At 36.7% G+C, this 16,787-nt stretch overlaps 1 protein-coding gene across 1 annotated transcript in view; it reads right to left on the reverse strand.

Moving 5' to 3' along the window:
* RBFA (ribosome binding factor A) overlaps positions 1 to 16,787 on the reverse strand; it is a 30,553-nt gene that overhangs the window by 5,708 nt on the left and 8,058 nt on the right. The window contains exons 5-6 of the mRNA XM_072604015.1: positions 10,053 to 10,137; positions 4,922 to 4,992 (exon numbers count right to left, since the gene is read on the reverse strand). Coding sequence (XP_072460116.1) covers positions 4,922 to 4,992; positions 10,053 to 10,137 — 156 coding nt within the window. The remainder of the gene's footprint in view (positions 1 to 4,921; positions 4,993 to 10,052; positions 10,138 to 16,787) is intronic.

Raw genomic sequence — 16,787 nt, forward strand, 5'->3', positions numbered from 1 at the left:
AAATCTAGACATCTTTCAAGAAATATCCAAGAAAACTTCCCTTATACCCTAGAATCAGAGGACAAAATAGAAATAAAAAGAATCCATCAATTACCTCCTAAGAGAGATCTCAAAATGAAACTCCCAGGAGTATCATAGCCAAATTCTGGAGCTCCCACATCAAGGATAAAACATTGCAAGCAGCCAGAAAGAAACAACTCAAATTATCATGAAGTCACATTCAGTCTAGCACAAGATTTGGCAGTTTCGACCTTAAAGGATCAGAGGGTCTGGAATATGATGTTCCGGAGTGCAAGAGAGCAAGGATTACAACCAAGAATCACCTACCCGTCAAAAGTGAGTATAATTCTTCAGGGGGAAAAAAATGGATAATAAAATGAAATTGAGGACTTTCAAGATTTCCTGATGAAAAGACCAGAGCTGAATAGAGAATGTGGCTTTCAAATACAAGACTCAAAAGAAGTATAAAAAGGTAAATAGAAAAGAGAAATCATAAAAGATTCACTAAGGTTAAACTGTTTGCATTCCTATATGGAAAAATGATACTTGTAACTCCTAAAAACTTTCTCATTATTAGGGCAGTTAAAAGTATACGTAGACAGAATTGAATATAATGGGACGATAATCTTAAAAAATAATATTAAAGGGTGAGAAAGAAGAATGCAATGGAAAAAGGGGAAAGGGAGAGACAGAATGGGGTACATTATCTGACATAAAAGAGGCTTCAAAGGGATTTTGTGAAGGAGAAGAAGGAGGAAGTTGGGGGTGGGGAGAAAGTGTGTGAACTTTATTCTCATTGGAATTGGCTCAAAGAGGGAATGGAATGGTGGTAGAGGGGGACTGACAGAAGAAAGGAGGTAAAAGAAGCAAAACACTTTTGAGAATGGATAGGTTGAGAGAATAGGATAAAGACGGGGGAAATAGAATAGAGGGAAACACAGTAATCATTACTGTGAAAACAATTTTTACAGTAAGTTTCTCTAATAAAAACCTCATTTCTCAAATATATAGAAAACTGAGTAAAATTTATAGAAATAAAAGTCATTTCTTATTGATAAATGGTCAAAAGACATGAACAGGCAGTTTTCAGACAAAGTAATAAAAGCTATCTATAGTCATATGAAAAAATGTTCTAAATACTTATTCATTAGAGAAATGCAAATTAAAACAATTCTGAGCTACCACCACATACCTATCAGATTGGCAAATATGACAGGAAAGGAAAATGATAAATGCTGGAGGGGTTGTGGAAAAATTAAAACACTAATAATGCACTGCTGGTGAAGTTGTATTCAACTATTCTGGAGAACAATTTGGAATTAAGCCCCAAAGGCTATAAAACCATGCATACTCTTTGACTCAGCAATACCATTATTAGGTCTGTATCCCAGAGATAAACAAAAATATGTACAAAAATATTTATAACAGCTCTTTTAGTGGTGGCAAAGAACTGGAAATGAAGGTGATGTCCATCAATTGGAGAATGGCTGAACAAGTTGTTGTATAGGATAGGACAGGACACTATTGTACTATAAGAAATGACAAGTAGGATGCTCTCAGAAAAACCTGGAAAGACTTACATGAACTGATACAAAGTGAAATAAACAGAACCAGGAGAACACTGTATACAGTAATAGCAATACTGTGTGATGATCTACTATGAATATCAGCTATTCTTAGCAATAAAATGATCTAAGACAATTCTGAAAGATCCATGATGAAAGGTGCTGTCCATCACCAGAAAAAGAACTGGTGGAGCCTGAATGCAATCAAAGGTACTTTTTCTCTATTTTTAAAAAAATTTGCCTATTTTTTTCGTAGCATGACTCACATAGAAATGAGTTTTGCATGACTACACATGTATAACCTATGTCAAATTACTTGCCTTCTCAATGTGGGGAATGGGAGGAGGAAGAGAATGCAGAACTTAAAATTTGAAAGAAAGAATGCAAAAAATTGCCTTTACATGTAATTGAGGTAAAAAAAAATTAATAAATTAAAAAAACCTATACCACTTCACACACACACACACACACACACACACACACACACACATTTTTTTCTCTGACGCCATGGTCTTCTTTGAAAACGAAGGATGAACACAGATGGTGAGTAGACTGAGCTGCCTGAGTGGGGACCCAGTTAGTTGGATAACCCAGCTCACCCTCTCCCTTCTGTCTCCCTCTCCTCTTCCTTTGAGGTTTACTGGCTAGATGTCCTTCCTTCCTTCCGTCTTTCTTTCCTTCCTTCCTTCCTCCCTCTGTCCCTCCCTCCCTCTCTCCCTTGCTCACTTCCTCCCTTGTTTCCCTCCCTCCCTCCCTCCGTTCTCGTTCCCAAAACCTTAAACCCAGTGCATTCTGAAGCCCATAGGTTGTACGACAATAGGTATCTGCCCAAGCTCCACTTAATGGCTAGTAACAGTTTCTGTTGATTTAGTTATTTTTTCTTTTGTTCATTAAAAAGGCCATTCCCTGACTACTTCTTAGAGAGGCCTATTCACTCAACGGGTGTTATCTCCCTCTAAGTGAGTACCTGAAAAGGCCAGCCTAAAAGGGCCAAGGTCTCCCATTGCATCCTGGCCCATTTCTAGTCATCCTGATGAATATCTGGTCACTGGACACAGATGGCTCAGAAGGAGAAAGTGAGATTGGTGACCTTGCACAGCCCTCCCTGACTCAAAACAAAGTCAAGTGCAAGTGATGTCATCATTTCTGATGTCATGTTCTTCTTTGAAAACAAAGGATGAACAGACATATGTATGTATATATATGTATATTATACAGAAACATATTTGTGTATATATGTATATTAGATACACACAGAGATATATATATCTTCACTTTGATGTAACTTGAAGTTACATTTTTCATGTATAACAATGATTTAAATTGTTTGCCATGTAAAGAAAAATTAGATAATAAATACAGAAATAACAAAGCAAAAAAAGTTTTAGTCATACCCCACAAATTGGCAAAAATGACAAAAATGGCAAAAGTCAATGGTGGAGAAGCTGTGGCAGGATAGCCATACTAATACATTGTTGGTGGAGCTGAAAATGGTTGTGTTTGTCCTTCATTCTTGAAGAGGACCATGACATTAAGATGATGACATGACTTGCAGTTGACTTTGTTTTGAGTAAGTGAGGGCTGTGCAGGGTCAGCAGCCTCACCTTCTTCTCCTGAGCTATCTGGGTCCAGTGGCCTGTTATTCATCAGGATGACTGGAGATGATCCAGGATGCAATAGGAAACCTTGACCCTTTCAGGCAAAGGTCTTATAGCATTCTCTCTTTGAGTGAGATACACCCACTCAACGAATAGTCTTCTTTAAGTAATTGCTCAAGGGATGGCCCCTTTAGGTACCACCCCCTTAATTTCTAATTCTTTGCTACTTCAAAAATGATCTGCTATACGTATTTTTTATAGACATGAGTACATTTCCTCATTCTTTGATCTCTTTGAAGTGATAGATTTAATGTAGTTACATAAGTAAGACAAAAAAGAAGTTTATTGACTTTTTTGGACATAGTTCCCAATTGCTTTCCAGAGCAGCTAGACCACTGGTAGAAAACCTGTGGCCTACTAGGTGCTTGGGTGCTGTGGCCTTTTGACTGAGTCCAAGTTTTATAGAACAAATTCTTTTAATAAGGGCATTTTTCTGGTGAAGTTTGGATTCAGTCAAAGGGCCACACTTGAGGGCCACATGTGGCCTTGAGGCTGCAGGTTCCCCACCTCAAGGTAGACCAATTCACAGTTTCATCATAGTTCTGCTCCACAGATCATTGGTGTGCCTGTTTTCGTGAAGCCCCTCAAACAACTGTAATTTTCCTTTTTTTGCCATCTTTTCCAATACGATAGGTATGAGCTAGAACCTCAAAGTTGGTTTAATTTGCATTTCTCTAACTATTAGTAATTTGGATCATCTCTTCATATGGTTGTGGATAACTTAAGATTTCTTCCTTTGAAAACTATCCACTCACATTCTTTGGACATTTATGAATTAGACAAGTTCTTATTCATGTAATTTGAATCAGTTTCTTAGATATCTTGGATATGAGACCTTTATCATAGAAACCTGCTGCAAAGACTTTTTTTTTCCAAGTTACTTGTTTCAGGCAAGGCATGAAAGCAATTCTTATTTCCAAAGATCTCTAAAGATGTTCTCTATTCAGTTGTTAACTAATGATGCTCATTTTTAAACTCTCTCATGAAGATCTAAAATAGGATCACAGAATCAGAAATGTAAGGAACCTGATCTGTGGGCTATTCTTTATTTATAACAGAAGTAAGGTCTGGATTGATCTGTAAATCATCATCAATGATATAACCATTTTGGAAAGCAATTTGGAATTATGCAAATAAAGTGCTAAAACATACATATCTTTTGAACCACAGACTCCATTACTGGGCTTATATCCCAACGAAGTGATCAATAAGAAAAAATTCTCTACATATTCTGAAATATTTAACAGAAGCACTTTTTGCAACAGCTAAGAACTGGAAACGAAGTAGATGCCCATCAACTAGGGAATGGTTAAACAAATTATGGTATATGAGGGCAATGGAATATAACTGTGCTGTAAGAAATGTTGAAGGTGATGAATGTGGAGACGCATAGAAATATCTGTAGGAATTGATACAGAATAAAGTAGAGCCAAGAAAATAAAATATATAGTAACTACCACAATGTAAGTGAAAAGAACACCACACCAAAATATTAAAAAATATAGCAAAATTATCAAGACCACATAAAATCATAAAATCATAAGCCTTGAAAAGTTCATATAAGAGATAGACATTCTAGGTGTTTTGATTATGCTTCTGGTACAACAGAAAGTCATATCGTGTGTTAGGAACATCATATGCTCATAAAAGCTGCCTCCAATTGAGGCTAAGCATGACAGGAAATATCAGGCTATTTACCTTGGATCACTTGGTGGCAAATCTTTTTCATCAGAGGGTCCAAAGTCAGCAATTTCCAGCAACCGATTTACCTGGAAAATAAATTAAAATAGTTATCTACATTTTGATAACAACTATAACTATAAAGCTCTAGTGAAAAGAGGATTAGACTTGCAATTAAGAGAGAGACATGGATTCAAGTCTTAGCTTCAACACTTACAAACTTATTGCTACTAATACACCCAAGACTAGCTCACTTAGAAGCTGAAGAAAAAAGTCAAGGTGACTTTTTTTAGTTTGTGTTTTATTTAAAAGGAAGATCAAAGCAGGGTTAGTACCTCTGTTTGGGGTAGACAAGATGATGAAAACAGGCAATGGAGAGATACAGCAGAACTATTCAATTATTATTTTTACTCTATGTTTCAATGGGGGAAGACAACTGATAAAAGCAGTCAAGAAAGAGGTACAAATGGTAGAAAAGTACAAAAAACCAGGAATGGAGCAGGAGAGAAGTGAATACCGGCAGTCTGAGTGCTTCCTGAAATGAGGGTCCCAAGCAGGAGCTCACAAATCAGAGAAAGACACCAAAGGAGTGGAGACATCACCAGGGTAAGACAGACTAATAGTTAGGAGGTGGAAAAGTTTAGAATCAGGAGTGGAGCTGGGAGAGAACCTACATAAAGGATTCTGAAAGGACTGGCAGCTGTGATCATTGTTATCCACCTTTCATAGGTGGATATTAACCATCTTTGAAAGATGAGAGAGAATTGAAAGATGTGGGGAGGAAAGGACAAATGTCCTAATTTTTTTTTAAAGGAGGGAGAAAGTTAAGTCTACATAGCATAGCCTGGTAACATGAATAGCCTGGTAACATGAACTTCAATTTCTGACAAAATCCAAGCATACTGTTGTTGTTCATTCTTTGTTTTTGAAGAGGACCAATAATATCACAAGGGTGATCATGAATTGGATTTAAGTGAGGCAGAGTTTCAAAGTCATCAGCCTCACTATCTCTTCCAGAGTCACTGAAGGTCCAGTGGCAAGACAAAAATCAAGATGACTGGCAGTGGCTTGTGATGCAGTGAATGACCCTGGCACATTTTATGTCTGACTAAGCTCTAACCACTCTAAGTGCTTCATAGCATCTGCTTCAACCACCTTGATGGCTGTTGGAACAAACTATTCTCATCCAACCATTCTGCCAAGAGAAGTCTTGACATGTTTGGCGTAGACATCCCCCCTAATTCAGTTGGGTTTGTGGCTTGTCAGTTACCCTTACCCTGGTTTAGCCTGTCTACCAAGAGAGTTTCACTGAGGTGTGGCCACTGTGTATGCTATGACTTCTTGAAGTCAAAAGTGAAAGCTAGGTGATAGGCAGCTATGAAAGGTGGATAACAACCCTGGAAAAGGCTTTACAGCAAACCCTCAAACCCCCAGAACATTCCATATACCATTTGAATTTGGCTGAATGATTCCACAAAAAGACAAGCCAATATCAACTGAAAAAAAGATCTCTAGAAAATGCCCTGAGATCTGTTTTGGGACCTATACTGTTTTGTAGCATTATAACAGTACTGTAATCCATCATTTGGTCAATGGCAGAGATGGTATGATTATCAAATTTGTAGGTGACAAAGTCAAGACTCAACAGGTTTTAATGGCTAGAACAATTGGTGTCATCTGATAAGATGATATTTAACAGAGATGACTATAAAGTCCTATGCTTCGGAAAAAAATTCACAAGAAAGCAAATGCTCCTAGGATGCCTTAAGAGAAGCACAGTACCCAGAAAGAGGGACATGATAATCGTTCTGTACCTTACACAGGTCAGAAAACACCTATGTTTGAACACCATGTTCAGATCCAAGTACCACACTTCAAGGCCTGCTGGAATGTGTTCAAAAATGGGTGAGCAGGGAGACTACTGGAGATCACAGAAGGATGAAAAAAACTGGGGATGCTTACCCTAAAGAAGAGAAAACTTAGAAGGCTTACATCTAAAAGGCTTTCCTATGAACAAGGGATCAAACTTGTTTTGCTTAGTCTCAGAGACAAAAGAACAGGAAGTCTAAGTTTCAGAAAGGATGGTTTAGACTAGAAGAAAAAATTTCTAAATAATAAGCATCGTTAAAAAAAAAGGACTGTCCTGGAAGATAGTGAGGCCCGTTTGCTGGAGATCATTAAGAATCTGGTAACCAGTACAAAGGGATGTTGCAGGAGATATTCCTCTTTAGGTATGGGCCAGAAAAGATGATTGAGTTCAGTCCCATGTAACTCTAGGATTCCATGATTCTGGTTACATCACCTTAGGAATCACTTCATCTTTAAAGCCTCAGTTTTTTTCATCATCAAAATGATGAACTTTATACTTTCAATACCTGCACAATCCCACTTGTTTTAAGATTACTTTGTAGACTTCAAAGCATCAAATAAAATTAAGTTATTATGTAAAACTGGGGTAGGGAACCCTGCGGCCTCATGGTCACATGTAGCCCTCTAGATCCTCAAGTGCAGCCCTTGAAATGAATTAAACTTCCCAGAACAAAACCCCTTAATGAAAGGATTTGTTCTATAAAACCTGGTCAAAGACCACACCCAAGGACCTAGAAGTTCACACGTAGCCTTGAAGCCACAGGTTCCCCACCCCTCACAAAATTGTATTTCCAAATTTTAATACTGCTGTGAAGCTTAAAATGGGCTCAAGTGCTGATCTTAAAACTTCAATTTACATGATTCTCCCTATATCTCACAATATTCTAAGGAACAGCTAGGTTTTTTAAACCATTTCCTTGAATCTTTGGCACAAAGTAGGCACTTAATAAATGTTTATTGATTATTTAGTATTTTCTCTGAAGTGCTGAAGCATTTGAACTGACTTCATGTTCTGCCTTGATTCATTTCCACAAGTATTTCTCTTGGATGTTTAAAGTATTTTTGAAAAATGCTCCAAATAGTGTTATTAAATATTCATTTTCATAACATTGCCCAATCCTCTCTTGTGGGCTGAAAGGCTGTTGAGTAATGCAAATGAATGACTATGAAGGAATCAAAATATGACTTTTATACTAAGGTGCTATCACCAACTTGCTGTGTAGCCTTGACCTAAAACCAAGGAATAAACTGACTCTAAGGAAGACAGATAGCAGGCAATGATCACATACAGGTGAGACCACATCTGTAAAGGTCAAGAAGCAGATTACTTTATGTCATTTCACAAGTCCTCTCACTGGCTGCCCAATAAAAAGGCCTGTGTCCTCTTCAGCACCTTTCTCCACTAGTTTCACTTTATAAAAATGCACCTTAAGAAACATTTTCCATAAATTTATTGCTTCTAAAGGGAGAAAATGCCTCAATTAGATCAACACCTCAGCATTATTTAACAAAAGACAAACCAACCATAAGATTTCAGGTTTCAATTATTAGGAAAAAAACATTTCATCAAATTTATTCTCTCCAAGTAATGTTTTTGGAATTGGATGATTATTGTTTTTCAAAAAAATATTTAAGAGATTTATTTCATTTGCTATAATCAACTTCCACTAAAGACCTATTTGGATGTCATATCTTGACAAGCCCGACATGTAATTGACTCTGAGTTCTTCAAGGGCCAAAGCTATACTAATGGAGCACAAATTTTGGCAGGTCCTAGCAGGCTGGAAAAGCTTCAAATACAGTCCTCAGGATCACAGTTCATGAGTCTGTTAGATGACAACCAACCCAATGAAATTTGGTTGACCAACTCTAGTTTGGCCAGCAACTCTTAAGGACCATCTATTTTAAGTTATAAAGGAGTTGCAATATGTGTAAGTGGAAGAACACCCATATCAATGAAATCCCAGATCCCTGATGTATCATCAGTCATAGTCAATTGGGCATGAAATTAAATAACCAAGTACCTAAATCTTTGCAAAACTAGAGGGGGAAGTTAAAAGTCTTCCTTTTTTCAAGTGGAGAAAGCAAGGCAGCTCAATCACCTTCATATTTTCCTTTTTAAAATGTAATCATTTCTGGGAAGGATGCATCTATTACTATTATCTTTATTTTACATATAAAGAAACAAAGGGTCAAAAAGACTAAGTAACTTGCCCAAAGGGAATAAGTGATACCCAAGGGTAAAGCTAAAGGACTTGGACATTTACCCTTTGACTCCAGTTTGAAGGTCTTTCTTTCCTTTGGATCTTAGCAGGCTATTTGCTAAACACCAATTGACAAAGGTAAGCTACAAGAAAAGGAAAGGGAAGGGACTGAGAAAGTAATAGGATTAGGAATGGAGGGTTGAAGATTATCAAAGGCAAAATCCTTCTATGTCAGAATTATGCCAAAGGTCATATCACTGAAAATTATCTTGTCATACCTTTAGCATGAATCTCATAAACTGGATAAGTCTATAGCAAAACTGGAATTTTCTACAGAGATCTCTAAAAAGTGAATCAGGAATGACCAGAAGATCTGCCAGTTTTAAAAGGTCAGATCAGTTTGTTTCACCAGTCATCACTGACAAGTTTAAATGTCATAGTGTGATGATGGGAAGGAAAGGTTACCATTTCCTTTTTCATACAGGTGAAGGGCAATTTTGGTAAGAGGGAAATGTAATCAGAAGATGCCTCCAGCCACCCTTCCCACTCCCTATATAAGCTGAAATTGCAGTATCCCTTGTCAGTACCCCAAGACAGTATTTTATGTCTAGCAATCAATAAAAAATTTAAAAAAAAACTTGTCCAATGAATGAAGAGGCTTTAAGAAAATGAAAACTAGATCCTCATTTAACTGAGACAAAGGATAGGGCTCCTTTACACTTGAAATGTAAATGGACAGGAAAGTAGACAGTTACCAGCTGTGTGAGTAACTAAGCAAGTCACTTAACCTCTCTGTGATTTAGTTTCTTCATCTGAAAAATGAGGGGGTTGTTGCTTACAAGGTCCCTTCTGGGAAAGGTTGGGGATAATAATTTAATTATCAACAGATTCAATTTTTAAGTTCTTTTAACATGTTCATATCAAGTTTTCCTTTCCCTAAAACTTATTTCTTTTCCAGGACAAGAATGGAAAAAGTACATTTTCCTAGCAAAAGGAATAATATATCTGCAAAATAAAATTCCCACCACCAAGCTAATGTTATCTATATGTGGCATCAGATATTAAGTTTTACTTACCTCTGCTATTGCTGCACTTCCTTTATCACGAATAAATACTATTGGAGGAACATTTCTTAGGACTTGACGGGTAATCAAAAGATGCCTAAAAAGAACAGAAGGCCCAAAGAGTTACTCAGCTTTACCATGACATTTACTGGAGAGGTGTGATGATGTTAAAAACACATTATGACTTGCAATCAGTGGCAAGCAGCTAGTTTAGAAATCCAACCTTCTAGAACTAAAATGTCAAGCCTAAAAAAGTCTCCTGCAGTCCACTGACATGAGAAAAAAAAGATTACAATGTAGAGTCATAATCACACTAGTTTTTTTTTTAATTAGGATCCTTAAAAGTATTTTTATAGCAAAAACTCATACCTACTAGAATATTTTAAGATTTTGAACAAAATTTTTTCATGTTTTCTTTCTAACAATTCTGAGGCATAACTAGTACAAGTATTACTCTTATTTTACAGATGTGGAAACTGAAACTCAAAGAGGTAAAGTAACTAACATAGGGCAAGGAAACATCAAAGTCCATATTCAAAACCACGTCTAAATACAGGCTTTTTCTATTATATCACAATATTCTGAATACTGATTTGTACTAAGGAGAAAAGGAAATGAACATTTAATAATCACCTACAGTGTGCCAGGCACTGTGCCGAGTACTTTATAAATATCTTATTTGATTCTCAAAACAATCCTGTGAGGTAGGTGCTATTATTATCCTCATTTTACAGCAGAGGAAATCTAAACAGAGAGTGTTTAAGCAACTTACCCAAGGTCACAGAGATAGTTTCTGAGGTAGGATTTGAGCTCAGGTCTTCCTGACTCAAGACCCAGCATCCCATCCCACTGTGTCACCTAACTGTATAAAATTCACAAGCTTTCTGATCAGTTATGCCTCTTAATTAGAATATTACCAAGTGAAAAATTTGTTGGCAATGATTCTGTAAAACTCAGCTTAAAAACGTCATCATTCAAAATTAAGTGAATAATACAGAATTCACTAGATCACAGAATTTAGACCTAAAAGGGACCAGAGAAATAATTCAGTCCCTTTGTATAGATGAGGTCAAAAAAGTTTTATGACTTCCTTAAGGCTATGTAGTCTTTTTTAAGGCTCAACTCAGGTGACACATAATATTAATATAACTTCAACATGCCAGGCACCATAGTAAATATTTTACAAATATTATCTCATTTGATTCTCCCAACAACCCTAAGAGGTAGGTGTTCTTATTATCCCACTTTACAGCTAAGGAAACTGAGGCAAAAAGAGGTTAAGTGACTCATCCAGGGTCACATAGCTAGAAAATACCTGAGACCAGATTTGAAGTTAGGTCTTCCTGTCTCCAGGCCCCATACTCTATCCACTGTGCTCACCTCCCAATGGAATTATCTCCTGAATCCCTTAGTATTGTTAATACTTTCTCCTTTAATTTTACTGAATTTATTTTTCCATTCATTTATTGTTCCACCCCAGAAAAAAATAAATGAGAGGAGGGACTGTTTTAAATGCTGTCTCTGCATCCTTAGTGCCTAGCATTTAATAAGCACTTAGTATATAGTAAGTGTTTAATAAATGTTTGTTGAATAAGTAGCTGAGCTGGTGTCTGAACCTAGGCCTTCTGATACTTATCTGATTATTATTAATCAAATGAGATAATACATGTAAACTGCTTTGCAAACCTTCAATTGCTATATAAACGTCAGCTAGTATTACAGAGAGGCAGTACATGGCATAGTACATAGACAGTAGGCCTCAGCACCAGGAAGACATGCTTCTGAGACATACTGGCTGTAAATCACTTCATCCCGTAGTGCGCTCCAGGAAACTTTCTAAGACTATAAAATTGCAGTAAAGGTGCCTACCTGCATTTATAGGAGTTTCTTCATCTGAAAGCTCCCTATACCACAAGTTATCATTTCCTATCCTATTATTATTATACATAATTTAAAAATTCTTTTATAGTTGGTTAGTCATTTTTCACTCATATCTGATTCTTCATGACCCTGTTTGCGGTTTTTTTGGCAAAGATGCTGAATGGGTTTGCCATTTCCTTCTCCAGGCAAACAGGGTTAAATGAAATGCCCAGGGTCACCCAGCTAGTAAGTGTCTGAGGTTGGATTTGAATTCAGGAAGATAGTCTTTTTGATTCCAGAATTGGCACTCTATCCATTGTGCCACCTACCTGCCTTCTTTATGAATACTGCCAAGTATTCTATCTGATACAAATTTCATATAATACAGGTTCAGCTTTCATAAAAAAGATTATGATGACAATATTTAAATTTGTAGTGAGTCATGTAAAAAATAGGAACTCCTTAGTACTTAAAAATGTAATACAGTCTTTACTATAAAATAAATCTCAAATATTTAAAAACTTGAGGAAAGGAACATTCTTTTCCTTTAAATACTTTTACTTATACCTTTTGTCTTTACAACAGTCAACCACCTCCACTCTAGACTAAATCTTCTGAGAAGTGACAACTGAGAAACAACCAAAAACATCTAATACATTGATCACACCTTATAACTCTTGCAATATTCTGTTCTACAGGTTTCATGATTCTGTCTACAATAAGGAATGTATTCACCTAGATCTCAAAAGGCAGGCTCACTTTTTCATGATCTTTTCATTTATTTTATTGTAGTCTCCATGTTCATTGTTCTCTTGATTTTACTTATTTCATTATCCACCAGTTCATAAAATATTCCCATGTTTCTCTGAATTCACTATATTCACCATTTCTTACTGCCCAATGATATTCCATTAGATCCACATACCACAGTTTTTCAGTCATTTCTCAAACAGGAGGCAATTACTTTATTTTGAATTTTTGCTACCATAAAGGGTGCTTCTACGAATATTTTGTAATATATTGGACCTTGTTTTTCATCATTGACTTCCGTGGAGTATCCGTCCAATGGTAGAATTGTGAGTCAAAGAAATAAAATATTCTGGGTAAGCGAATTACCTCAAAGTTAATAAGACACACTGTTACTGAAAATCTTCCCAAAATATTAATTGGGCAAACGACCCAGAAGCAACTTAATAAAATAGCTTTGTGTTCCATAAGCCTAGGATCACAAACTACTAGGGTAAGAACTCTCTGACAAGAATTGGTAAGAAAACTAGAGAGTTGTCTGGAACAAATGAGGTTTAGTGCAACATCTTATACCATGTGAAGCAATGAGTTCCAAAAGAAGGCAGGACCTAAATATGTCATACCATATAAAAAAATAAGTAGAGAAAAGAAAGCACTTTGCATAGCCATGGCTAGAAGAAAAATTCTCAATCAAAGGATAAAAGTAATCAAAAGATAAAATAATTTTATTTTATAATTTTTTAAGCTTACTAAAAAAATAAACTGTGAAGTGAGAAAAAAATGTCTGTCAAAACTATTTCTGAAAAAAGTCTGACATTCAAGATATGTAGGGAAGTGACACCAAAATGTAATTGCTAATAATAGCTAACATTTATATAGAGTTTTAAAGTTTGTAAAGCACTTTACACCTATCACCTTGAGACTCAACAAATCTGAACTATTATGATAGGAGCTATTATGATCTCTATTTTACAGTTAAGAAAACTGAGGTTAAGAATGCAAGTCCAATACTAGGTTCCCTTCTATAGAAGAAGAGTCATTCCCTAATAGGTAAGTGGCCAAAGGATAGGATATGGTTGTTTTCAAAAAAGAAATTCAACCTATCAACACTGAATCATATGAAAGAAGGATCCAAATCACTAATAAGAAAAATTAAAACCACTCTAAACTTTTACTTTACAGACATGATTAGCAAAGATGATAAAAGATGAAAATGGTAAACAATGAAGATGCTGTGGAATGAAAGGCTCATTAATGCACCGAGGTGGAGTTGTGACTTGGTCTGACCATTACAGAAGACAATCTGAGATCATGCCAGAAAAATCACTATTTGATCCAACAATACCAGCACATACTCCAAAAAAGGTAAAAGAAAGAGAGAAAGATCACAAATACACAAAAATATTTATAATAGCACCTTCTATAGTACCAAAGAATTGGAAACAAAACAGGGACTAAATTGAGAAGGGCAGAACAAATTGTGTTGTTAGGAATGACAAACAGGAATCAATAAACAAATATCAAAGTGTTTGTTATTTACTGTATGCAAAGCATATTATTGACAGTATTTACTTATTGTTTTAAGTGATGTAAACACTGCAATGTGCAAGGCACTGTGTTGGATTCCAGGGATACGAGCACAAAACATGAAACTCTCCCTACTCCTACACTGTAACAGAGGGAAACAATATGAAAATATACACAGCACAAACACAAAGTTAATACATACAAATACGTACAAAGTAGTATAGGAGAGAGAAAAGTTTCCTACAGAAGATAGTGCATAAGCTGTATCTTCAGTGAAGAAGGCCACTCTGTGAAGGGGTGGTAAGGAAAGAGAGTATTTCAAGCACGGAGGATGGCCCCTGCCAAGACAAGCAAATGGAAGATGAAATCTTATGTGTGAGGAACAGAGAGAAGATCAGCTTAGCTACAGGAGAGGGAGACTAGAAAGACAGGTCAAAGTCAGGTTGACTAGGTTTTTAAAAGTCAACAAGAGGAGATCTAGGAGAAACCACTGGAGTTGATTGAGTAGAGGAATCACATGACCAGATCCGTGCTTAAAGAATACACTATACAGTGTGCAGGATGGTCTGGAAGAATGAAACAGTTGAAGGAAGGAGAATAATTGGGGGGCTGTTGAAATAATAGAACCAAGAAGTGAAGAGGGACTCAATTTGGGTGGTCAGTGTGTGAGCAGAGAGAAGAGGCTGCAAATGAGAGATGTTGTAGAGACAGAAAAATGGGAAGATTTGGCGACTGGCTACATATGTGGAGAGACAGATAATGAGGCATCCAGGATAATGCTGAGGTGATGAATCTAGGAGAGAAGAAGGATGGTGGTACCTTAGTCAGAAATACTGAAGTCTGGAAGAGGAGAGGAGATAAGGTAAAAGATACTCTGTTCAATTTTGAATGATTTATCAGGGGTGGGGAACCTGCAGCTTTCAAGGCCTCATGTGGCCCTCAAGGTCTTCTAGTGCAGTTCTTTGACTGAATCCAAACTCCACAGAATAAATCCCCTTAATAAAAGGATTTGTTCTGTAAAATTTGGATTCATTCAAAAGGCCACAACCAAGGACCTAGAAGTCCACATATGGCCTCAAGGCTGCAGATCCCCCACCCATGGTTTAAGTTTAGTCTAGTACAACTCTGGAGGACTGTTTGAACTGTGCAGGGTGAAGAAAGCAGGATCAGTGGAACAATTTACCCAATTATCACAATAATCTAAAGGAAAACATTACTGAACCAATTGTGATTTCAAAGTATGCTTTGCTCCTCTTACCAGAGGTGGTAGATTATAGGTGCAAAATAAGGTATATATTTTCAGACATGACCAATGTTTTGGTGTTGTTTAGGTCACACCTAGGCTTCCATTTAAGCCTGAATTTTGTAACAAGCAACTCACGATCTGAGCTACACTCAGCTCCTGGTCTTGTTTCAACTGACTGTATAGAGCTTCTCTGCCTTTGGCTGCAAAGTAAATATTCAATTTGATTTATATGTGGACCATCTGGTGATGTCCATGTAGTCACCTTTTGGGGTACTGAAAAAGTGTTTGTTATGATCAGTGAATTATCTTGACAAAACTCTATTAGCCTCTGCCTTGCTTCATTTTTGTCCTCCAAGGTCAAACTTGCTTGTTATTTCATTTCTCTTTTTATTTCCTACTTTTGCATTCCAATCTCCTATGATGAACAGGACATCATTTTTTGGTGTTATTTCTAGAAGATGTTGTAGGTCTTCTTAGAACTGACCAACTTTGGTATCTTTGGCATCGGTGGTTAGAGAACAGATTTGTATTCCTGTGATGATAAAGAGTTTGCCTTGGATTTGAACAGATACCATTCAGTCACTTTTGAGAATATAGCTTAGTACTCCTTTTTTCACCCTTTTATTGACTATGAGGACCGCTCCATTTCTTCCAAGGGATTCTTACCCACAGTAGTATATGTAGTGATCATCTGAATTATTTACCCCTTCTTGTCCATTTAAGTTCAGTAACACCCAAGCCATCAACATTAAATTTTTCCATCTCCTGTTTGACCACATCCAGCTTCCTTAGTTCACCAATTTAACATTCCAGGTTCCTATGTGATACTGATCTTTACAGTTGGATTTTCCTTTTGTTACCAGAAGCATCTGCAGCTGAACTTCCTTTAGGCTTTGGTACAGCCACTTCATTAGCACTGGATCTATTTGTAGTTGTCTTCCGCTCTTCCCTAGTAGAGTATCAGACACCTTCTGACCTCAGAGGCCATCTCTTTTGGGTTTCCTTGGTAAAGATACTGAAGTGATCTGCCAATTCCTTGTCCAATGGAAACTCTAGAAGATGATGCTATTAAAGTGCTGCACTCAATATGCCAGCAAATTTGGAAAACACAACAGTGGCCAATGGGTTGGAAAGATCAATTTCTATCCCAATCCTTAAGAAGGACAATGCCAAGGAATGCTAAAATTACCATACAATGTGCTCATTTCACAAACCAGGGAGGTTATGCTTAGGATTCTGCAAGCTAGACTTCAGCAATATGTAAATGGAGAATTACTGGAAGAGCAGGCTCGCATTCAAAGAGGCAGAGGAACTACAGACCAAATTGTCAATATTCCCTTGATTAGAGAGAAAGCAAAGGAGTTTCA

The sequence above is a fragment of the Notamacropus eugenii genome, chromosome 4 (genome assembly GCF_028372415.1).
Source record: "Notamacropus eugenii isolate mMacEug1 chromosome 4, mMacEug1.pri_v2, whole genome shotgun sequence".
Classification (NCBI taxonomy): domain Eukaryota; kingdom Metazoa; phylum Chordata; class Mammalia; order Diprotodontia; family Macropodidae; genus Notamacropus; species Notamacropus eugenii.